This window comes from Myxine glutinosa, chromosome 1 (assembly GCF_964187855.1).
Source record: "Myxine glutinosa chromosome 1, kmMyxGlut1.1, whole genome shotgun sequence".
Taxonomy (NCBI): Eukaryota; Metazoa; Chordata; class Myxini; order Myxiniformes; family Myxinidae; genus Myxine; species Myxine glutinosa.
This window is the reverse complement of record NC_136261.1, coordinates 407,567,524-407,590,918: the sequence shown is the minus strand read 5'-3', so window position 1 is coordinate 407,590,918 and position 23,395 is coordinate 407,567,524. Positions and strand designations below refer to the sequence as shown.

At 54.8% G+C, this 23,395-nt stretch overlaps 1 protein-coding gene across 4 annotated transcripts in view; it reads right to left on the bottom strand.

Annotated features, from left to right (window-relative positions):
* The window catches only part of PPP4R2 (protein phosphatase 4 regulatory subunit 2), a 44,691-nt gene that overhangs the window by 9,171 nt on the left and 12,125 nt on the right, over positions 1–23,395 (bottom strand). For all 4 annotated transcript variants that reach the window (XM_078770464.1, XM_068103286.2, XM_068103276.2 and 1 more), the window contains exon 3: positions 224–394. In XM_078770464.1, coding sequence (XP_078626590.1) covers positions 224–394 — 171 coding nt within the window. The remainder of the gene's footprint in view (positions 1–223; positions 395–23,395) is intronic.

The window sequence follows — 23,395 nt, the reverse complement described above, 5'->3', positions numbered from 1 at the left end:
AGACACAGAGACAGACAGAGAGACAGACAGAGAGACAGACAGACAGAGACAGACAGAGAGCACAAGAGAAAGAGAGAAAAAGAGAAAGAGAGAAAAGAGAAAGAGAGCAAACCAATCAACAAACCAGAAAATAATACACGGCCAGGTACAACCACATCATGCATGACACAGTGTATGAAAGGACAGGTGTGGTCATGTCACAAAGAGGCCACACCGCACTCACCTGGTGAAGCCATCCACAATCTTTAGGAGCCGTTCCTTCATCTCGTCGTACGGAACATACTCCACATTGCGACTCGGAGGGCCACGGAACTCGGGGGAACTTTCCGAAAAGTCGTCCATGACTTTCTCCATCGTGTACAGGAAGAAAGACTTCAGTTGAGACCAGGGAAGCCTAGAGGGGACACGTCATGATGATCACGCACACAGACACAGTGGGGTTGGGGGTGGGGGGGGGATAGGGGAGGGAGGAAAGGGATGCATGGAAGGAATATGAAAATGCATGGATTCCCTTCAGATGTTGGAAGGAAAACAATTCGGGGGAAGTAAAGTTAAAATATGAGAAGGACACGGACTTTGGGGTGGTTTCTGCACCAGGTAAGTTGTAATCCCGTGTGTACATTTGTGCGTGGTGATTTAATTTTATTGTAGTTGGCAGGTGGATATAACTGGAGGAAAAAGGGGGAGAGGGGGAGCAGAGGCAAAAGGGGGGAGCAGAGGTGAAAATGGGGAGTGGGAGCAGAGGCGAGAGGGGGGTTGGGAATAGGAAGGGATGCAGTCGACCAGATAGTGCGGGTTTGGGGAGCAGAGACATCACAGGTTGGGGAGAGGGTAATGGGGACGGGATGATGGGGAGTGGAAAATACAGCATGGCATGTGGGGTGGGTGTACAATGCATGGGATTGGGGGAGGGGTGGAGAAAACAGTACGGGATTAGGGGAGTGGATGGAGAATCCAGCTGGGATTAGGGAAGAAGACAACATGGCATTGGGGGAGTGGATGCAGAATACAGCTGGGATAAGGGAAGAAGACAGCATGGCATTGGGGGAGTGCAGTGGAAAATACATCATGGGATTGGGGGAGTGTGGTGGAGAAGACAGCTGGGATTTGGGAAGAAGACAGCACGGGATTGGGGGAGCGTCGTGAAAAACACATCATGGGATTGGGGGAGTGTGGTGGAGAAGGCAGCGTGGGAATGGGGGAGCGGGTGGAGAAGACAGCGTGCGATTGGGGGAGTGGGTGGAGAAAACAGCACGGCATTGGGGGAGCGGGTGGAGAAGACAGCAGAGGATTGGGGGAGTGTGTGTGGAAAAGACATCATGGGATTGGGGGAGTGTGGTAGAGAAGACATCATGGGTTTGGGTGAGTGTGGTGGAGAAGACATCATGGGATTGGGGGAGCAGGTGGAGAAGACAGCATGGGATTGGGGGAGTGTCATGGAGAAAATAGCACATGATTGGGGGAGTGGGTGGAGAAGACATCATGGGATTGGGAGATGTGTAGTGGAGAAGACAGCGTGGGATTGGGGGAGCAGGTGGAGAAGACAGCATGGGAATGGGGGAGTGTGGTCGAGAAAATAGCACATGATTGGGGGAGTGGGTGGAGAAGACAGCTCAGGATTGGGGGAGTGTGGTGGAGAAGACAGCACAGGATTGGGGGAGAGTGGTGAAGACAGCACGGGATTGGGGGAGCGGGTGAAGACAGCACAGGATTGGGGGAGTGTGGTGAAAACAGCACATGATTGGGTGTGTGGGTGGAGAACACAGCACGGGATTGGGGGAGCAGGTGGAGAAGACAACACAGGCTTGGGGGAGTGTGGTGGAGAAGACAGCACAGGCTTGGGGGAGTGTGGTGAAGACAGCACGGGATTGGGGGAGCGGGTGAAGACAGCACAGGCTTGGGGGAGTGTGGTGAAGACAGCATGGGATTGGGGGAGCGGGTGAAGACAGCACAGGATTGGGGGAGTGTGTTGAAGACAGCACATGATTGGGTGTGTGGGTGGAGAACACAGCACGGGATTGGGGGAGCAGGTGGAGAAGACAACACAGGATTGGGGGAGTGTGGTGGAGAAGACAGCACGGGATTGGGGGAGTGGGTGGACAAGCCATCACGGAATTGGGGGAGCAGGTGGAGAAGACAACACAGGATTGGGAAGTGGGTGGAGAAGACAGCAAGTGATTGGGGGAGTGGGTGGAGAAGACAGCACATGATTGAGGAAGTGTGTGGCGTCGACAGCACATGATTGGGGGAGTGGGTGGAGAAGACAGCACATGATTGTGGTAGTGTGGTGGAGAAGACAGCACATGATTGGGGTAGAGTGGTGGAGAAGACAGCACATGATTGGGGAAGTGGGTGGGGTAGACAGCACATGATTGGGGGAGTGGGTGGAGAAGACAGCACGTGATTGGGGTAGTGTGGTGGAGAAGACAGCCCATAATTGGGGTAGTGTGGTGGAGAAGACAGCACATGATTGGGGAAGTGGGTGGAGTAGACAGCACATTATTGGGGGAGTGGGTGGAGAAGACAGCACATGATTGGGGGAGTGGGTGGAGAAGACAGCACATGATTGGGGGAGTGGGTGGAGAAGACAGCACATGATTCGGGGAGTGTGGTGGAAAAGACATCATGGGATTGGGAGATGTGTCGTGGAGAAGACAGCGTGGGATTGGGGGAGCAGGTGGAGAAGACAGCATGGTATTGGGGGAGTGTCGTGGAGAAAATAGCACATGATTGGGGGAGTGGGTGGAGAAGACATCATGGGATTGGGAGATGTGTCGTGGAGAAGACAGCGTGGGATTGGGGGAGCAGGTGGAGAAGACAGCATGGGATTGGGGGATTGTGGTGGAGAAAATAGCACATGAATGGGGGAGCAGGTGGAGAAGACAACACAGGTTGGGGGAGTGTGGTGGAGAAGACAGCACGGGATTGGGGGAGTGTCGTGGAGAAGACAGCATGGGAATGGGGGAGTGTCGTGGAGAAGACAGCACATGATTGGGCGAGTGTGGTGGAGAAGACAGCACATGATTGGGTGAGTGGGTGAAGACAGCACATGATTGGGTGAGTGGGTGAAGACAGCACATGATTGGGTGAGTGGGTGGACAAGCCATCACGGGATTGGGGGAGCAAGTGGAGAAGTCAGCACATGATTGGGGGAGCGAGTGGAGAAGTCAGCACATGATTGGGGGAGCGAGTGGAGAAGTCAGCACATGATTGGGGGAGCGATTGGAGAAGTCAGCACATGATTGGGGGAGCGATTGCAGAAGTCAGCACATGATTGGGGGAGCGAGTGGAGAAGTCCGCACATGACTGGGGGAGCGAGTGGAGAAGTCAGCACATGATTGGGGGAGCGAGTGGAGAAGTCAGCACGTGATTTGGGGAGCGAGTGGAGAAGTCAACACATGATTGGGGAAGTGTGGTGGAAAAGTCAGCACATGATTGGGGAAGTGTGGTGGAAAAGTCAGCACATGATTGGGGAAGTGTGGTGGACAAGACAGCAAGGGATTGGGGAAGTGTGTGGAGAAGTCAGCACATGATTGGGGTAGCGAGTGCAGAAGTCAGAACATGATTGGGGTCGCGAGTGAAGAAGTCAGCACGGGATTGGGGTAGCGAGTGGAGAAGTCAGCACATGATTGGGGTAGCGAGTGAAGAAGTCAGCACGGGATTGGGGTAGCGAGTGGAGAAGTCAGCACATGATTGGGGTAGCGAGTGGAGAAGACAGCACGGGATTGGGGGAGCAGGTGGAGAAGACAACACAGGCTTGGGGGAGTGTGGTGGAGAAGACAGCACAGGCTTGGGGGAGTGTGGTGAAGACAGCACGGGATTGGGGGAGCGGGTGAAGACAGCACAGGCTTGGGGGAGTGTGGTGAAGACAGCATGGGATTGGGGGAGCGGGTGAAGACAGCACAGGATTGGGGGAGTGTGTTGAAGACAGCACATGATTGGGTGTGTGGGTGGAGAACACAGCACGGGATTGGGGGAGCAGGTGGAGAAGACAACACAGGATTGGGGGAGTGTGGTGGAGAAGACAGCACGGGATTGGGGGAGTGGGTGGACAAGCCATCACGGAATTGGGGGAGCAGGTGGAGAAGACAACACAGGATTGGGAAGTGGGTGGAGAAGACAGCAAGTGATTGGGGGAGTGGGTGGAGAAGACAGCACATGATTGAGGAAGTGTGTGGCGTCGACAGCACATGATTGGGGGAGTGGGTGGAGAAGACAGCACATGATTGTGGTAGTGTGGTGGAGAAGACAGCACATGATTGGGGTAGAGTGGTGGAGAAGACAGCACATGATTGGGGAAGTGGGTGGGGTAGACAGCACATGATTGGGGGAGTGGGTGGAGAAGACAGCACGTGATTGGGGTAGTGTGGTGGAGAAGACAGCCCATAATTGGGGTAGTGTGGTGGAGAAGACAGCACATGATTGGGGAAGTGGGTGGAGTAGACAGCACATTATTGGGGGAGTGGGTGGAGAAGACAGCACATGATTGGGGGAGTGGGTGGAGAAGACAGCACATGATTGGGGGAGTGGGTGGAGAAGACAGCACATGATTCGGGGAGTGTGGTGGAAAAGACATCATGGGATTGGGAGATGTGTCGTGGAGAAGACAGCGTGGGATTGGGGGAGCAGGTGGAGAAGACAGCATGGTATTGGGGGAGTGTCGTGGAGAAAATAGCACATGATTGGGGGAGTGGGTGGAGAAGACATCATGGGATTGGGAGATGTGTCGTGGAGAAGACAGCGTGGGATTGGGGGAGCAGGTGGAGAAGACAGCATGGGATTGGGGGATTGTGGTGGAGAAAATAGCACATGAATGGGGGAGCAGGTGGAGAAGACAACACAGGTTGGGGGAGTGTGGTGGAGAAGACAGCACGGGATTGGGGGAGTGTCGTGGAGAAGACAGCATGGGAATGGGGGAGTGTCGTGGAGAAGACAGCACATGATTGGGCGAGTGTGGTGGAGAAGACAGCACATGATTGGGTGAGTGGGTGAAGACAGCACATGATTGGGTGAGTGGGTGAAGACAGCACATGATTGGGTGAGTGGGTGGACAAGCCATCACGGGATTGGGGGAGCAAGTGGAGAAGTCAGCACATGATTGGGGGAGCGAGTGGAGAAGTCAGCACATGATTGGGGGAGCGAGTGGAGAAGTCAGCACATGATTGGGGGAGCGATTGGAGAAGTCAGCACATGATTGGGGGAGCGATTGCAGAAGTCAGCACATGATTGGGGGAGCGAGTGGAGAAGTCCGCACATGACTGGGGGAGCGAGTGGAGAAGTCAGCACATGATTGGGGGAGCGAGTGGAGAAGTCAGCACGTGATTTGGGGAGCGAGTGGAGAAGTCAACACATGATTGGGGAAGTGTGGTGGAAAAGTCAGCACATGATTGGGGAAGTGTGGTGGAAAAGTCAGCACATGATTGGGGAAGTGTGGTGGACAAGACAGCAAGGGATTGGGGAAGTGTGTGGAGAAGTCAGCACATGATTGGGGTAGCGAGTGCAGAAGTCAGAACATGATTGGGGTCGCGAGTGAAGAAGTCAGCACGGGATTGGGGTAGCGAGTGGAGAAGTCAGCACATGATTGGGGTAGCGAGTGAAGAAGTCAGCACGGGATTGGGGTAGCGAGTGGAGAAGTCAGCACATGATTGGGGTAGCGAGTGGAGAAGACAGCACGGGTTTGGGGTAGCGAGTGGAGAAGTCAGCACATGATTGGGGTAGCGAGTGCAGAAGTCAGCACATGATTGGGGTAGCAAGTGAAGAAGTCAGCACGGGATTGGGGGAGTGAGTGGAGAAGTCAGCACATGATTGGGGTAGCGAGTGGAGAAGTCAGCACATGATTGGGGTAGCGAGTGAAGAAGTCAGCATGGGATTGGGGTAGCGAGTGGAGAAGTCAGCACATGATTGGGGTAGCGAGTGAAGAAGTCAGCACGGGATTGGGGTAGCGAGTGGAGAAGTCAGCACATGATTGGGGTGGCGAGTGGAGAAGACAGCACGGGATTGGGGTAGCGAGTGGAGAAGTCAGCACATGATTGGGGTAGCGAGTGCAGAAGTCAGCACATGATTGGGGTAGCGAGTGAAGAAGTCAGCACGGGATTGGGGGAGTGAGTGCAGAAGTCAGCACATGATTGGGGTAGCGAGTAGAGAAGTCAGCAAATGATTGGGGGAGTGGGTGGAGAAGTCAGCACATGATTGGGGGAGCGGGTGGATAAGTCAGCACATGATTGGGGGAGCGGGTGGAGAAGTCAGCACATGATTGGGGGAGCGGGTGGAGAAGTCAGCACATGATTGGGGGTGCGGGTGGAGAAGTCAGCACATGATTGGGTGAGTGGGTGGACAAGCCATCACGGGATTGGGGGAGCGAGTGGAGAAGTCAGCACATGATTGGGGGAGCGAGTGGAGAAGTCGGCACATGATTGCGGGAGCGAGTGGAGAAGTCAGCACATGATTGGGGGAGTGAGTGGAGAAGACAGCACATGATTGGGGGAGTGGGTGAAGAAGACAGCACATGATTGGGGGAGTGGGTGGAGAAGACAGCACGTGATTGGGGGAGTGGGTGGAGTAGAGAGCACGTGATTGGGGGAGTGGGTGGAGAAGACAGCACGTGATTGGGGGAGTGGGTGGAGAAGACAACACAGGATTGGGGAGTGGGTGGAGAAGACAGCACGTGATTGGGGGAGTGGGTGGAGAACACAGCACATGATTGAGGAAGTGGGTGGCATAGACAGCACATGATTGGGGGAGTGGGTGGAGAAGACAGCACGTGATTGGGAGAGTGGGTGGAGAAGACAGCACATGATTGGGGTAGTGTGGTGGAGAAGACAGCACATGATTGAGGGAGTGGGTGGAGAAGACAGCACATGATTGGGGGAGTGGGTGGAGAAGACAGCACGTGATTGGGGGAGTGGGTGGAGAAGACAACACAGGATTGGGGAGTGGGTGGAGAAGACAGCACGTGATTGGGGGAGTGGGTGGAGAACACAGCACATGATTGAGGAAGTGGGTGGAGAAGACAGCACATGATTGGGGGAGTGGGTGGAGAAGACAGCACATGATTGGGGGAGTGTGGTGGAGAAGACAGCACGTGATTGGGGGAGTGTGGTGGAGAAGACAGCACATGATTGGGGGAGTGGGTGCAGAAGACAGCACATGATTGGGGGAGTGGGTGGAGAAGACAGCACATGATTGGGGGAGTGTGGTGGAGAAGACAGCACGTGATTGGGGGAGTGGGTGGAGTAGACAGCACATGATTGGGGAAGTGGGTGGAGAAGACAGCACATGATTGGGGGAATGTTGTGGAAAAGACATCATGGGATTGGGAGATGTGTAGTGGCGAAGACAGCGTGGGATTGGGGGAGCAGGTGGAGAAGACAGCATGGGATTGGGGGAGTGCCGTGGAGAAAATAGCACATGATTGGGGGAGTGGGTGGAGAAGACATCATGGGATTGGGAGATGTGTAGTGGAGAAGACAGCGTGGGATTGGGGGAGCAGGTGGAGAAGACAGCATGGGAATGGGGGAGTGTGGTGGAGAAAATAGCACATGATTGGGGAAGTGGGTGGAGAAGACAGCTCAGGATTGGGGGAGTATGGTGGAGAAGACAGCACAGGGTTGGGGGAGTGTGGTGAAGACAGCACGGGATTGGGGGAGTGTGGTGAAGACAGCATGGGATTGGGGGAGTATGGTGGAGAAGACAGCACAGGGTTGGGGGAGTGTGGTGAAGACAGCACGGGATTGGGGGAGTGTGGTGAAGACAGCACATGATTGGGTGTGTGGGTGGAGAACACAGCACGGGATTGGGGAAGCAGGTGGAGAAGACAACACAGGCTTGGGGGAGTGTGGTGGAGAAGACAGCACAGGTTTGGGGGTGTGTGGTGAAGACAGCATGGGATTGGGGGAGCGGGTGAAGACAGCACAGGATTAGGGGAGTGTGGTGAAGACAGCACGGGATTGGGGGAGCAGGTGGAGAAGACAACACAGGATTGGGGGAGCAAGTGGAGAAGACAGCACATGATTGGGCGAGTGTGGTGGAGAAGACAGCACATGATTGGGTGAGTGGGTGAAGACAGCACATGATTGGGTGAGTGGGTGGACAAGCAATCACGGGATTGGGGGAGCAAGTGGAGAAGTCAGCACATGATTGGGGGAGCGATTGGAGAAGTCAGCACATGATTGGGGGAGCGATTGCAGAAGTCAGCACATGATTGGGGGAGCGAGTGGAGAAGTCAGCACATGATTGGGGGAGCGAGTGGAGAAGTCAGCACATGATTGGGGGAGCGAGTGGAGAAGTCAACACATGATTGGGGAAGTGTGGTGGAAAAGTCAGCACATGACTGGGGAAGTGTGGTGGAAAAGTCAGCACATGATTGGGGAAGTGTGGTGGACAAGACAGCACATGATTGGGGTAGCGAGTGCAGAAGTCAGCACATGATTGGGGTAGCGAGTGAAGAAGTCAGCACGGGATTGGGGTAGCGAGTGGAGAAGTCAGCACATGATTGGGGTAGCGAGTGGAGAAGTCAGCACATGATTGGGGGAGCGAGTGGAGAAGTCAGCACGTGATTTGGGGAGCGAGTGGAGAAGTCAACACATGATTGGGGAAGTGTGGTGGAAAAGTCAGCACATGACTGGGGAAGTGTGGTGGAAAAGTCAGCACATGATTGGGGAAGTGTGGTGGACAAGACAGCATGGGATTGGGGTAGCGAGTGGAGAAGTCAGCACATGATTGGGGTAGCGAGTGAAGAAGTCAGCACGGGATTGGGGTAGCGAGTGGAGAAGTCAGCACATGATTGGGGTAGCGAGTGGAGAAGACAGCACGGGATTGGGGTAGCGAGTGGAGAAGTCAGCACATGATTGGGGTAGCGAGTGGAGAAGTCAGCACATGATTGGGGTAGCGAGTGCAGAAGTCAGCACATGATTGGGGTAGCGAGTGAAGAAGTCAGCATGGGATTGGGGGAGTGAGTGGAGAAGTCAGCACATGATTGGGGTAGCGAGTGGAGAAGTCAGCAAATGATTGGGGGAGTGGGTGGAGAAGTCACCACATGATTGGGGGAGCGGGTGGATAAGTCAGCACATGATTGGGGGAGCGGGTGGATAAGTCAGCACATGATTGGGGGAGCGGGTGGAGAAGTCAGCACATGATTGGGGACGCGGGTGGAGAAGTCAGCACATGATTGGGGGAGCGGGTGGAGAAGTCAGCACATGATTGGGGGAGCGGGTGGATAAGTCAGCACATGATTGGGGGAGCGGGTGGATAAGTTAGCACATGATTGGGGGAGCGGGTGGAGAAGTCAGCACATGATTGGGGGAGCGGGTGGAGAAGTCAGCACATGATTGGGGGAGAGGGTGCAGAATTCAGCACATGATTGGGGAGCGGGTGGAGAAGTCAGCACATGATTGGGTGAGTAGGTGGACAAGCCATCACGGGATTGGGGGAGCAAGTGGACAAGTCAGCACATGATTGGGGGAGCGAGTGGAGAAGTCAGCACATGATTGGGGGAGCGATTGGAGAAGTCAGCACATGATTGGGGGAGCGATTGCAGAAGTCAGCACATGATTGGGGGAGCGAGTGGAGAAGTCAGCACATGATTGGGGGAGCGAGTGGAGAAGTCAGCACGTGATTTGGGGAGCGAGTGGAGAAGTCAGCACATGATTTGGGGAGCGAGTGGAGAAGTCAACACATGATTGGGGAAGTGTGGTGGAAAAGTCAGCACATGATTGGGGAAGTGTGGTGGAAAAGTCAGCACATGATTGGGGAAGTGTGGTGGACAAGACAGCAAGGGATTGGGGAAGTGTGTGGAGAAGTCAGCACATGATTGGGGTAGCGAGTGCAGAAGTCAGAACATGATTGGGGTAGCGAGTGAAGAAGTCAGCACGGGATTGGGGTAGCGAGTGGAGAAGTCAGCACATGATTGGGGTAGCGAGTGAAGAAGTCAGCACGGGATTGGGGTAGCGAGTGGAGAAGTCAGCACATGATTGGGGTAGCGAGTGGAGAAGACAGCACGGGTTTGGGGTAGCGAGTGGAGAAGTCAGCACATGATTGGGGTAGCGAGTGCAGAAGTCAGCACATGATTGGGGTAGCAAGTGAAGAAGTCAGCACGGGATTGGGGGAGTGAGTGGAGAAGTCAGCACATGATTGGGGTAGCGAGTGGAGAAGTCAGCACATGATTGGGGTAGCGAGTGAAGAAGTCAGCACGGGATTGGGGTAGCGAGTGGAGAAGTCAGCACATGATTGGGGTAGCGAGTGAAGAAGTCAGCACGGGATTGGGGTAGCGAGTGGAGAAGTCAGCACATGATTGGGGTGGTGAGTGGAGAAGACAGCACGGGATTGGGATAGCGAGTGGAGAAGTCAGCACATGATTGGGGTAGCGAGTGCAGAAGTCAGCACATGATTGGGGTAGCGAGTGAAGAAGTCAGCACGGGATTGGGGGAGTGAGTGCAGAAGTCAGCACATGATTGGGGTAGCGAGTAGAGAAGTCAGCAAATGATTGGGGGAGTGGGTGGAGAAGTCAGCACATGATTGGGGGAGCGGGTGGATAAGTCAGCACATGATTGGGGGAGCGGGTGGAGAAGTCAGCACATGATTGGGGGAGCGGGTGGAGAAGTCAGCACATGATTGGGGGTGCGGGTGGAGAAGTCAGCACATGATTGGGTGAGTGGGTGGACAAGCCATCACGGGATTGGGGGAGCGAGTGGAGAAGTCAGCACATGATTGGGGGAGCGAGTGGAGAAGTCAGCACATGATTGCGGGAGCGAGTGGAGAAGTCAGCACATGATTGGGGGAGTGAGTGGAGAAGACAGCACATGATTGGGGGAGTGGGTGAAGAAGACAGCATATGATTGGGGGAGTGGGTGGAGAAGACAGCACGTGATTGGGGGAGTGGGTGGAGTAGAGAGCACGTGATTGGGGGAGTGGGTGGAGAAGACAGCACGTGATTGGGGGAGTGGGTGGAGAAGACAACACAGGATTGGGGAGTGGGTGGAGAAGACAGCACGTGATTGGGGGAGTGGGTGGAGAACACAGCACATGATTGAGGAAGTGGGTGGCATAGACAGCACATGATTGGGGGAGTGGGTGGAGAAGACAGCACATGATTGGGGGAGTGGGTGAAGAAGACAGCACATGATTGGGGGAGTGGGTGGAGAAGTCAGCACATGATTGGGGGAGTGAGTGGAGAAGACAGCACATGATTGGGGGAGTGGGTGAAGAAGACAGCACATGATTGGGGGAGTGGGTGGAGAAGACAGCACCTGATTGGGGGAGTGGGTGGAGTAGAGAGCACATGATTGGGGGAGTGGGTGAAGAAGACAGCACATGATTGGGGGAGTGGGTGGAGAAGTCAGCACATGATTGGGGGAGTGGGTGGAGAAGTCAGCACATGATTGGGGGAGTGAGTGGAGAAGACAGCACATGATTGGGGGAGTGGGTGAAGAAGACAGCACATGATTGGGGGAGTGGGTGGAGAAGACAGCACGTGATTGGGGGAGTGGGTGGAGAAGACAGCACGTGATTGGGGGAGTGGGTGGAGAAGACAACACAGGATTGGGGAGTGGGTGGAGAAGACAGCACGTGATTGGGGGAGTGGGTGGAGAACACAGCACATGATTGAGGAAGTGGGTGGAGAAGACAGCACATGATTGGGGGAGTGGGTGGAGAAGACAGCACATGATTGGGGGAGTGTGGTGGAGAAGACAGCACGTGATTGGGGGAGTGTGGTGGAGAAGACAGCACATGATTGGGGGAGTGGGTGCAGAAGACAGCACATGATTGGGGGAGTGGGTGGAGAAGACAGCACATGATTGGGGGAGTGTGGTGGAGAAGACAGCATGTGATTGGGGGAGTGGGTGGAGTAGACAGCACATGATTGGGGGGAGTGGGTGGAGAAGACAGCACATGATTGGGGGAATGTTGTGGAAAAGACATCATGGGATTGGGAGATGTGTAGTGGCGAAGACAGCGTGGGATTGGGGGAGCAGGTGGAGAAGACAGCATGGGATTGGGGGAGTGCCGTGGAGAAAATAGCACATGATTGGGGGAGTGGGTGGAGAAGACATCATGGGATTGGGAGATGTGTAGTGGAGAAGACAGCGTGGGATTGGGGGAGCAGGTGGAGAAGACAGCATGGGAATGGGGGAGTGTGGTGGAGAAAATAGCACATGATTGGGGGAGTGGGTGGAGAAGACAGCTCAGGATTGGGGGAGTGTGGTGAAGACAGCATGGGATTGGGGGAGTATGGTGGAGAAGACAGCACAGGGTTGGGGGAGTGTGGTGAAGACAGCACGGGATTGGGGGAGTGTGGTGAAGACAGCACATGATTGAGTGTGTGGGTGGAGAACACAGCACGGGATTGGGGGAGCAGGTGGAGAAGACAACACAGGCTTGGGGGAGTGTGGTGGAGAAGACAGCACAGGTTTGGGGGTGTGTGGTGAAGACAGCACGGGATTGGGGGAGCGGGTGAAGACAGCACAGGATTAGGGGAGTGTGGTGAAGACAGCATGGGATTGGGGGAGCGGGTGAAGACAGCACAGGTTTGGGGGAGTGTGGTGAAGACAGCACATGATTGGGTGTGTGGGTGGAGAACACAGCACGGGATTGGGGGAGCAGGTGGAGAAGACAACACAGGATTGGGGGAGCAAGTGGAGAAGACAGCACATGATTGGGCGAGTGTGGTGGAGAAGACAGCACATGATTGGGTGAGTGGGTGAAGACAGCACATGATTGGGTGAGTGGGTGGACAAGCAATCACGGGATTGGGGGAGCAAGTGGAGAAGTCAGCACATGATTGGGGGAGCGATTGGAGAAGTCAGCACATGATTGGGGGAGCGATTGCAGAAGTCAGCACATGATTGGGGGAGCGAGTGGAGAAGTCAGCACATGATTGGGGGAGCGAGTGGAGAAGTCAGCACATGATTGGGGGAGCGAGTGGAGAAGTCAACACATGATTGGGGAAGTGTGGTGGAAAAGTCAGCACATGACTGGGGAAGTGTGGTGGAAAAGTCAGCACATGATTGGGGAAGTGTGGTGGACAAGACAGCACGGGATTGGGGAAGTGTGTGGAGAAGTCAGCACATGATTGGGGTAGCGAGTGCAGAAGTCAGCACATGATTGGGGTAGCGAGTGAAGAAGTCAGCACGGGATTGGGGTAGCGAGTGGAGAAGTCAGCACATGATTGGGGTAGCGAGTGGAGAAGTCAGCACATGATTGGGGGAGCGAGTGGAGAAGTCAGCACGTGATTTGGGGAGCGAGTGGAGAAGTCAACACATGATTGGGGAAGTGTGGTGGAAAAGTCAGCACATGACTGGGGAAGTGTGGTGGAAAAGTCAGCACATGATTGGGGAAGTGTGGTGGACAAGACAGCATGGGATTGGGGTAGCGAGTGGAGAAGTCAGCACATGATTGGGGTAGCGAGTGAAGAAGTCAGCACGGGATTGGGGTAGCGAGTGGAGAAGTCAGCACATGATTGGGGTAGCGAGTGCAGAAGTCAGCACATGATTGGGGTAGCGAGTGAAGAAGTCAGCATGGGATTGGGGGAGTGAGTGGAGAAGTCAGCACATGATTGGGGTAGCGAGTGGAGAAGTCAGCAAATGATTGGGGGAGTGGGTGGAGAAGTCACCACATGATTGGGGGAGCGGGTGGATAAGTCAGCACATGATTGGGGGAGCGGGTGGATAAGTCAGCACATGATTGGGGGAGCGGGTGGAGAAGTCAGCACATGATTGGGGGAGCGGGTGGAGAAGTCAGCACATGATTGGGGGAGCGGGTGGAGAAGTCAGCACATGATTGGGGGAGCGGGTGGATAAGTCAGCACATGATTGGGGGAGCGGGTGGATAAGTTAGCACATGATTGGGGGAGCGGGTGGAGAAGTCAGCACATGATTGGGGGAGCGGGTGGAGAAGTCAGCACATGATTGGGGGAGCGGGTGCAGAATTCAGCACATGATTGGGGAGCGGGTGGAGAAGTCAGCACATGATTGGGTGAGTAGGTGGACAAGCCATCAGGGGATTGGGGGAGCAAGTGGACAAGTCAGCACATGATTGGGGGAGCGAGTGGAGAAGTCAGCACATGATTGGGGGAGCGATTGGAGAAGTCAGCACATGATTGGGGGAGCGATTGCAGAAGTCAGCACATGATTGGGGGAGCGAGTGGAGAAGTCAGCACATGATTGGGGGAGCGATTGCAGAAGTCAGCACATGATTGGGGGAGCGAGTGGAGAAGTCAGCACATGATTGGCGGAGCGAGTGGAGAAGTCAACACATGATTGGGGAAGTGTGGTGGAAAAGTCAGCACATGATTGGGGAAGTGTGGTGGAAAAGTCAGCACATGATTGGGGAAGTGTGGTGGACAAGACAGCATGGGATTGGGGAAGTGTGTGGAGAAGTCAGCACATGATTGGGGTAGCGAGTGCAGAAGTCAGCACATGATTGGGGTAGCGAGTGAAGAAGTCAGCACGGGATTGGGGTAGCGAGTGGAGAAGTCAGCACATGATTGGGGTAGCGAGTGAAGAAGTCAGCACGGGATTGGGGTAGCGAGTGGAGAAGTCAGCACATGTTTGGGGTAGCGAGTGGAGAAGTCAGCACATGATTGGGGTAGCGAGTGCAGAAGTCAGCACATGATTGGGGTAGCGAGTGAAGAAGTCAGCACGGGATTGGGGGAGTGAGTGGAGAAGTCAGCACATGATTGGGGTAGCGAGTGGAGAAGTCAGCAAATGATTGCGGGAGTGGGTGGAGAAGTCAGCACATGATTGGGGGAGCGGGTGGATATTTCAGCACATGATTGGGGGAGCGGGTGGATAAGTCAGCACATGATTGGGGGAGCGGGTGGAGAAGTCAGCACATGATTGGGGGAGTGGGGTGGAGAAGTCAGCACATGATTGGGGTAGCGGGTGCAAAATTCAGCACATGATTGGGGGAGCGGGTGGAGAAGTCAGCACATGATTGGGTGAGTGGGTGGACAAGCCATCACGGGATTGGGGGAGCAAGTGGAGAAGTCAGCACATGATTGGGGGAGCGAGTGGAGAAGTCAGCACATGATTGGGGGAGCGATTGGAGAAGTCAACACATGATTGGGGGAGCGATTGCAGAAGTCAGCACATGATTGGGGGAGCGAGTGGAGAAGTCAGCACATGATTGGGGGAGCGAGTGGAGAAGTCAGCACATGATTGGGGGAGCGAGTGGAAAAGTCAGCACGTGATTTGGGGAGCGAGTGGAGAAGTCAACACATGATTGGGGAAGTGTGGTGGAAAAGTCAGCACATGATTGGGGAAATGTGGTGGAAAAGTCAGCACATGATTGGGGAAGTGTGGTGGAAAAGTCAGCACATGATTGGGGAAGTGTGTGGAGAAGTCAGCACATGATTGGGGTAGCGAGTGCAGAAGTCAGCACATGATTGGGGTAGTGAGTGAAGAAGTCAGCACGGGATTGGGGTAGCGAGTGAAGAAGTCAGCACATGATTGGGGTGGCGAGTGAAGAAGTCAGCACGGGATTGGGGTAGCGAGTGGAGAAGTCAGCACATGATTGGGGTAGCGAGTGGAGAAGACAGCATGGGATTGGGGTAGCGAGTGGAGAAGTCAGCACATGATTGGGGTAGCGAGTGGAGGTCAGCACATGATTAGGGTAGCGAGTGCAGAAGTCAGCACATGATTGGGGTAGCGAGTGGAGAAGTCAGCAAATGATTGGGGGAGCGGGTGGAGAAGTCAGCACATGATTGGGGGAGCGGGTGGATAAGTCAGCACATGATTGGGGGAGCGGGTGGAGAAGTCAGCACATGATTGGGGTAGCGAGGGAAGAAGTCAGCACGGGATTGGGGTAGCGAGTGGAGAAGTCAGCACATGATTGGGGTAGCGAGTGGAGAAGTCAGCACATGATTGGGGGAGCGAGTGGAGAAGTCAGCACGTGATTTGGGGAGCGAGTGGAGAAGTCAACACATGATTGGGGAAGTGTGGTGGAAAAGTCAGCACATGACTGGGGAAGTGTGGTGGAAAAGTCAGCACATGATTGGGGAAGTGTGGTGGACAAGACAGCATGGGATTGGGGTAGCGAGTGGAGAAGTCAGCACATGATTGGGGTAGCAAGTGAAGAAGTCAGCACGGGATTGGGGTAGCGAGTGGAGAAGTCAGCACATGATTGGGGTAGCGAGTTGAGAAGACAGCACGGGATTGGGGTAGCGAGTGGAGAAGTCAGCACATGATTGGGGTAGCGAGTGGAGAAGTCAGCACATGATTGGGGTAGCGAGTGCAGAAGTCAGCACATGATTGGGGTAGCGAGTGAAGAAGTCAGTATGGGATTGGGGGAGTGAGTGGAGAAGTCAGCACATGATTGGGGTAGCGAGTGGAGAAGTCAGCAAATGATTGGGGGAGTGGGTGGAGAAGTCACCACATGATTGGGGGAGCGGGTGGATAAGTCAGCACATGATTGGGGGAGCGGGTGGATAAGTCAGCACATGATTGGGGGAGCGGGTGGAGAAGTCAGCACATGATTGGGGGAGCGGGTGGAGAAGTCAGCACATGATTGGGGGAGCGGGTGGAGAAGTCAGCACATGATTGGGGGAGCGGGTGGATAAGTCAGCACATGATTGGGGGAGCGGGTGGATAAGTTAGCACATGATTGGGGGAGCGGGTGGAGAAGTCAGCACATGATTGGGGGAGCGGGTGGATAAGTCAGCACATGATTGGGGGAGCGGGTGGATAAGTTAGCACATGATTGGGGGAGCGGGTGGAGAAGTCAGCACATGATTGGGGGAGCGGGTGCAGAATTCAGCACATGATTGGGGAGCGGGTGGAGAAGTCAGCACATGATTGGGTGAGTAGGTGGACAAGCCATCACGGGATTGGGGGAGCAAGTGGACAAGTCAGCACATGATTGGGGGAGCGAGTGGAGAAGTCAGCACATGATTGGGGGAGCGATTGGAGAAGTCAGCACATGATTGGGGGAGCGATTGCAGAAGTCAGCACATGATTGGGGGAGCGAGTGGAGAAGACAGCACATGATTGGGGGAATGTTGTGGAAAAGACATCATGGGATTGGGAGATGTGTAGTGGCGAAGACAGCGTGGGATTGGGGGAGCAGGTGGAGAAGACAGCATGGGATTGGGGGAGTGCCGTGGAGAAAATAGCACATGATTGGGGGAGTGGGTGGAGAAGACATCATGGGATTGGGAGATGTGTAGTGGAGAAGACAGCGTGGGATTGGGGGAGCAGGTGGAGAAGACAGCATGGGAATGGGGGAGTGTGGTGGAGAAAATAGCACATGATTGGGGGAGTGGGTGGAGAAGACAGCTCAGGATTGGGGGAGTATGGTGGAGAAGACAGCACAGGGTTGGGGGAGTGTGGTGAAGACAGCACGGGATTGGGGGAGTGTGGTGAAGACAGCATGGGATTGGGGGAGTATGGTGGAGAAGACAGCACAGGGTTGGGGGAGTGTGGTGAAGACAGCACGGGATTGGGGGAGTGTGGTGAAGACAGCACATGATTGGGTGTGTGGGTGGAGAACACAGCACGGGATTGGGGAAGCAGGTGGAGAAGACAACACAGGCTTGGGGGAGTGTGGTGGAGAAGACAGCACAGGTTTGGGGGTGTGTGGTGAAGACAGCATGGGATTGGGGGAGCGGGTGAAGACAGCACAGGATTAGGGGAGTGTGGTGAAGACAGCACGGGATTGGGGGAGCAGGTGGAGAAGACAACACAGGATTGGGGGAGCAAGTGGAGAAGACAGCACATGATTGGGCGAGTGTGGTGGAGAAGACAGCACATGATTGGGTGAGTGGGTGAAGACAGCACATGATTGGGTGAGTGGGTGGACAAGCAATCACGGGATTGGGGGAGCAAGTGGAGAAGTCAGCACATGATTGGGGGAGCGATTGGAGAAGTCAGCACATGATTGGGGGAGCGATTGCAGAAGTCAGCACATGATTGGGGGAGCGAGTGGAGAAGTCAGCACATGATTGGGGGAGCGAGTGGAGAAGTCAGCACATGATTGGGGGAGCGAGTGGAGAAGTCAACACATGATTGGGGAAGTGTGGTGGAAAAGTCAGCACATGACTGGGGAAGTGTGGTGGAAAAGTCAGCACATGATTGGGGAAGTGTGGTGGACAAGACAGCACAGGATTGGGGAAGTGTGTGGAGAAGTCAGCACATGATTGGGGTAGCGAGTGCAGAGGTCAGCACATGATTGGGGTAGCGAGTGAAGAAGTCAGCACGGGATTGGGGTAGCGAGTGGAGAAGTCAGCACATGATTGGGGTAGCGAGTGGAGAAGTCAGCACATGATTGGGGGAGCGAGTGGAGAAGTCAGCACGTGATTTGGGGAGCGAGTGGAGAAGTCAACACATGATTGGGGAAGTGTGGTGGAAAAGTCAGCACATGACTGGGGAAGTGTGGTGGAAAAGTCAGCACATGATTGGGGACGTGTGGTGGACAAGACAGCATGGGATTGGGGTAGCGAGTGGAGAAGTCAGCACATGATTGGGGTAGCGAGTGAAGAAGTCAGCACGGGATTGGGGTAGCGAGTGGAGAAGTCAGCACATGATTGGGGTAGCGAGTGGAGAAGACAGCACGGGATTGGGGTAGCGAGTGGAGAAGTCAGCACATGATTGGGGTAGCGAGTGGAGAAGTCAGCACATGATTGGGGTAGCGAGTGCAGAAGTCAGCACATGATTGGGGTAGCGAGTGAAGAAGTCAGCATGGGATTGGGGGAGTGAGTGGAGAAGTCAGCACATGATTGGGGTAGCGAGTGGAGAAGTCAGCAAATGATTGGGGGAGTGGGTGGAGAAGTCACCACATGATTGGGGGAGCGGGTGGATAAGTCAGCACATGATTGGGGGAGCGGGTGGATAAGTCAGCACATGATTGGGGGAGCGGGTGGAGAAGTCAGCACATGATTGGGGACGCGGGTGGAGAAGTCAGCACATGATTGGGGGAGCGGGTGGAGAAGTCAGCACATGATTGGGGGAGTGGGTGGATAAGTCAGCACATGATTGGGGGAGCGGGTGGATAAGTTAGCACATGATTGGGGGAGCGGGTGGAGAAGTCAGCACATGATTGGGGGAGCGGGTGGAGAAGTCAGCACATGATTGGGGGAGAGGGTGCAGAATTCAGCACATGATTGGGGAGCGGGTGGAGAAGTCAGCACATGATTGGGTGAGTAGGTGGACAAGCCATCACGGGATTGGGGGAGCAAGTGGACAAGTCAGCACATGATTGGGGGAGCGAGTGGAGAAGTCAGCACATGATTGGGGGAGCGATTGGAGAAGTCAGCACATGATTGGGGGAGCGATTGCAGAAGTCAGCACATGATTGGGGGAGCGAGTGGAGAAGTCAGCACATGATTGGGGGAGCGAGTGGAGAAGTCAGCACGTGATTTGGGGAGCGAGTGGAGAAGTCAACACATGATTGGGGAAGTGTGGTGGAAAAGTCAGCACATGATTGGGGAAGTGTGGTGGAAAAGTCAGCACATGATTGGGGAAGTGTGGTGGACAAGACAGCAAGGGATTGGGGAAGTGTGTGGAGAAGTCAGCACATGATTGGGGTAGCGAGTGCAGAAGTCAGAACATGATTGGGGTAGCGAGTGAAGAAGTCAGCACGGGATTGGGGTAGCGAGTGGAGAAGTCAGCACATGATTGGGGTAGCGAGTGAAGAAGTCAGCACGGGATTGGGGTAGCGAGTGGAGAAGTCAGCACATGATTGGGGTAGCGAGTGGAGAAGACAGCACGGGTTTGGGGTAGCGAGTGGAGAAGTCAGCACATGATTGGGGTAGCGAGTGCAGAAGTCAGCACATGATTGGGGTAGCAAGTGAAGAAGTCAGCACGGGATTGGGGGAGTGAGTGGAGAAGTCAGCACATGATTGGGGTAGCGAGTGGAGAAGTCAGCACATGATTGGGGTAGCGAGTGAAGAAGTCAGCACGGGATTGGGGTAACGAGTGGAGAAGTCAGCACATGATTGGGGTAGCGAGTGAAGAAGTCAGCACGGGATTGGGGTAGCGAGTGGAGAAGTCAGCACATGATTGGGGTGGTGAGTGGAGAAGACAGCACGGGATTGGGGTAGCGAGTGGAGAAGTCAGCACATGATTGGGGTAGCGAGTGCAGAAGTCAGCACATGATTGGGGTAGCGATTGAAGAAGTCAGCACGGGATTGGGGGAGTGAGTGCAGAAGTCAGCACATGATTGGGGTAGCGAGTAGAGAAGTCAGCAAATGATTGGGGGAGTGGGTGGAGAAGTCAGCACATGATTGGGGGAGCGGGTGGATAAGTCAGCACATGATTGGGGGAGCGGGTGGAGAAGTCAGCACATGATTGGGGGAGCGGCTGGAGAAGTCAGCACATGATTGGGGGTGCGGGTGGAGAAGTCAGCACATGATTGGGTGAGTGGGTGGACAAGCCATCACGGGATTGGGGGAGCGAGTGGAGAAGTCAGCACATGATTGGGGGAGCGAGTGGAGAAGTCAGCACATGATTGCGGGAGCGAGTGTAGAAGTCAGCACATGATTGGGGGAGTGAGTGGAGAAGACAGCACATGATTGGGGGAGTGGGTGAAGAAGACAGCACATGATTGGGGGAGTGGGTGGAGAAGACAGCACGTGATTGGGGGAGTGGGTGGAGTAGAGAGCACGTGATTGGGGGAGTGGGTGGAGAAGACAGCACGTGATTGGGGGAGTGGGTGGAGAAGACAACACAGGATTGGGGAGTGGGTGGAGAAGACAGCACGTGATTGGGGGAGTGGGTGGAGAACACAGCACATGATTGAGGAAGTGGGTGGCATAGACAGCACATGATTGGGGGAGTGGGTGGAGAAGACAGCACGTGATTGGGAGAGTGGGTGGAGAAGACAGCACATGATTGGGGTAGTGTGGTGGAGAAGACAGCACATGATTGGGGTAGTGTGGTGGAGAAGACAGCACATCATTGGGGAAGTGGGTGGAGTAGACAGCACATGATTGGGGGAGTGGGTGGAGAAGACAGCACATGATTGGGGGAGTGAGTGGAGAAGACAGCACATGATTGGGGGAGTGGGTGAAGAAGACAGCACATGATTGGGGGAGTGGGTGGAGAAGTCAGCACATGATTGGGGGAGTGAGTGGAGAAGACAGCACATGATTGGGGGAGTGGGTGAAGAAGACAGCACATGATTGGGGGAGTGGGTGGAGAAGACAGCACCTGATTGGGGGAGTGGGTGGAGTAGAGAGCACATGATTGGGGGAGTGGGTGAAGAAGACAGCACATGATTGGGGGAGTGGGTGGAGAAGTCAGCACATGATTGGGGGAGTGGGTGGAGAAGTCAGCACATGATTGGGGGAGTGAGTGGAGAAGACAGCACATGATTGGGGGAGTGGGTGAAGAAGACAGCACATGATTGGGGGAGTGGGTGGAGAAGACAGCACGTGATTGGGGGAGTGGGTGGAGAAGACAGCACGTGATTGGGGGAGTGGGTGGAGAAGACAACACAGGATTGGGGAGTGGGTGGAGAAGACAGCACGTGATTGGGGGAGTGGGTGGAGAACACAGCACATGATTGAGGAAGTGGGTGGAGAAGACAGCACATGATTGGGGGAGTGGGTGGAGAAGACAGCACATGATTGGGGGAGTGTGGTGGAGAAGACAGCACGTGATTGGGGGAGTGTGGTGGAGAAGACAGCACATGATTGGGGGAGTGGGTGCAGAAGACAGCACATGATTGGGGGAGTGGGTGGAGAAGACAGCACATGATTGGGGGAGTGTGGTGGAGAAGACAGCATGTGATTGGGGGAGTGGGTGGAGTAGACAGCACATGATTGGGGGGAGTGGGTGGAGAAGACAGCACATGATTGGGGGAATGTTGTGGAAAAGACATCATGGGATTGGGAGATGTGTAGTGGCGAAGACAGCGTGGGATTGGGGGAGCAGGTGGAGAAGACAGCATGGGATTGGGGGAGTGCCGTGGAGAAAATAGCACATGATTGGGGGAGTGGGTGGAGAAGACATCATGGGATTGGGAGATGTGTAGTGGAGAAGACAGCGTGGGATTGGGGGAGCAGGTGGAGAAGACAGCATGGGAATGGGGGAGTGTGGTGGAGAAAATAGCACATGATTGGGGGAGTGGGTGGAGAAGACAGCTCAGGATTGGGGGAGTGTGGTGAAGACAGCATGGGATTGGGGGAGTATGGTGGAGAAGACAGCACAGGGTTGGGGGAGTGTGGTGAAGACAGCACGGGATTGGGGGAGTGTGGTGAAGACAGCACATGATTGGGTGTGTGGGTGGAGAACACAGCACGGGATTGGGGGAGCAGGTGGAGAAGACAACACAGGCTTGGGGGAGTGTGGTGGAGAAGACAGCACAGGTTTGGGGGTGTGTGTTGAAGACAGCACGGGATTGGGGGAGCGGGTGAAGACAGCACAGGATTAGGGGAGTGTGGTGAAGACAGCATGGGATTGGGGGAGCGGGTGAAGACAGCACAGGTTTGGGGGAGTGTGGTGAAGACAGCACATGATTGGGTGTGTGGGTGGAGAACACAGCACGGGATTGGGGGAGCAGGTGGAGAAGACAACACAGGATTGGGGGAGCAAGTGGAGAAGACAGCACATGATTGGGCGAGTGTGGTGGAGAAGACAGCACATGATTGGGGGAGTGGGTGAAGACAGCACATGATTGGGTGAGTGGGTGGACAAGCAATCACGGGATTGGGGGAGCAAGTGGAGAAGTCAGCACATGATTGGGGGAGCGATTGGAGAAGTCAGCACATGATTGGGGGAGCGATTGCAGAAGTCAGCACATGATTGGGGGAGCGAGTGGAGAAGTCAGCACATGATTGGGGGAGCGAGTGGAGAAGTCAGCACATGATTGGGGGAGCGAGTGGAGAAGTCAACACATGATTGGGGAAGTGTGGTGGAAAAGTCAGCACATGACTGGGGAAGTGTGGTGGAAAAGTCAGCACATGATTGGGGAAGTGTGGTGGACAAGACAGCACGGGATTGGGGAAGTGTGTGGAGAAGTCAGCACATGATTGGGGTAGCGAGTGCAGAAGTCAGCACATGATTGGGGTAGCGAGTGAAGAAGTCAGCACGGGATAGGGGTAGCGAGTGGAGAAGTCAGCACATGATTGGGGTAGCGAGTGGAGAAGTCAGCACATGATTGGGGGAGCGAGTGGAGAAGTCAGCACGTGATTTGGGGAGCGAGTGGAGAAGTCAACACATGATTGGGGAAGTGTGGTGGAAAAGTCAGCACATGACTGGGGAAGTGTGGTGGAAAAGTCAGCACATGATTGGGGAAGTGTGGTGGACAAGACAGCATGGGATTGGGGTAGCGAGTGGAGAAGTCAGCACATGATTGGGGTAGCGAGTGAAGAAGTCAGCACGGGATTGGGGTAGCGAGTGGAGAAGTCAGCACATGATTGGGGTAGCGAGTGGAGAAGACAGCACGGGATTGGGGTAGCGAGTGG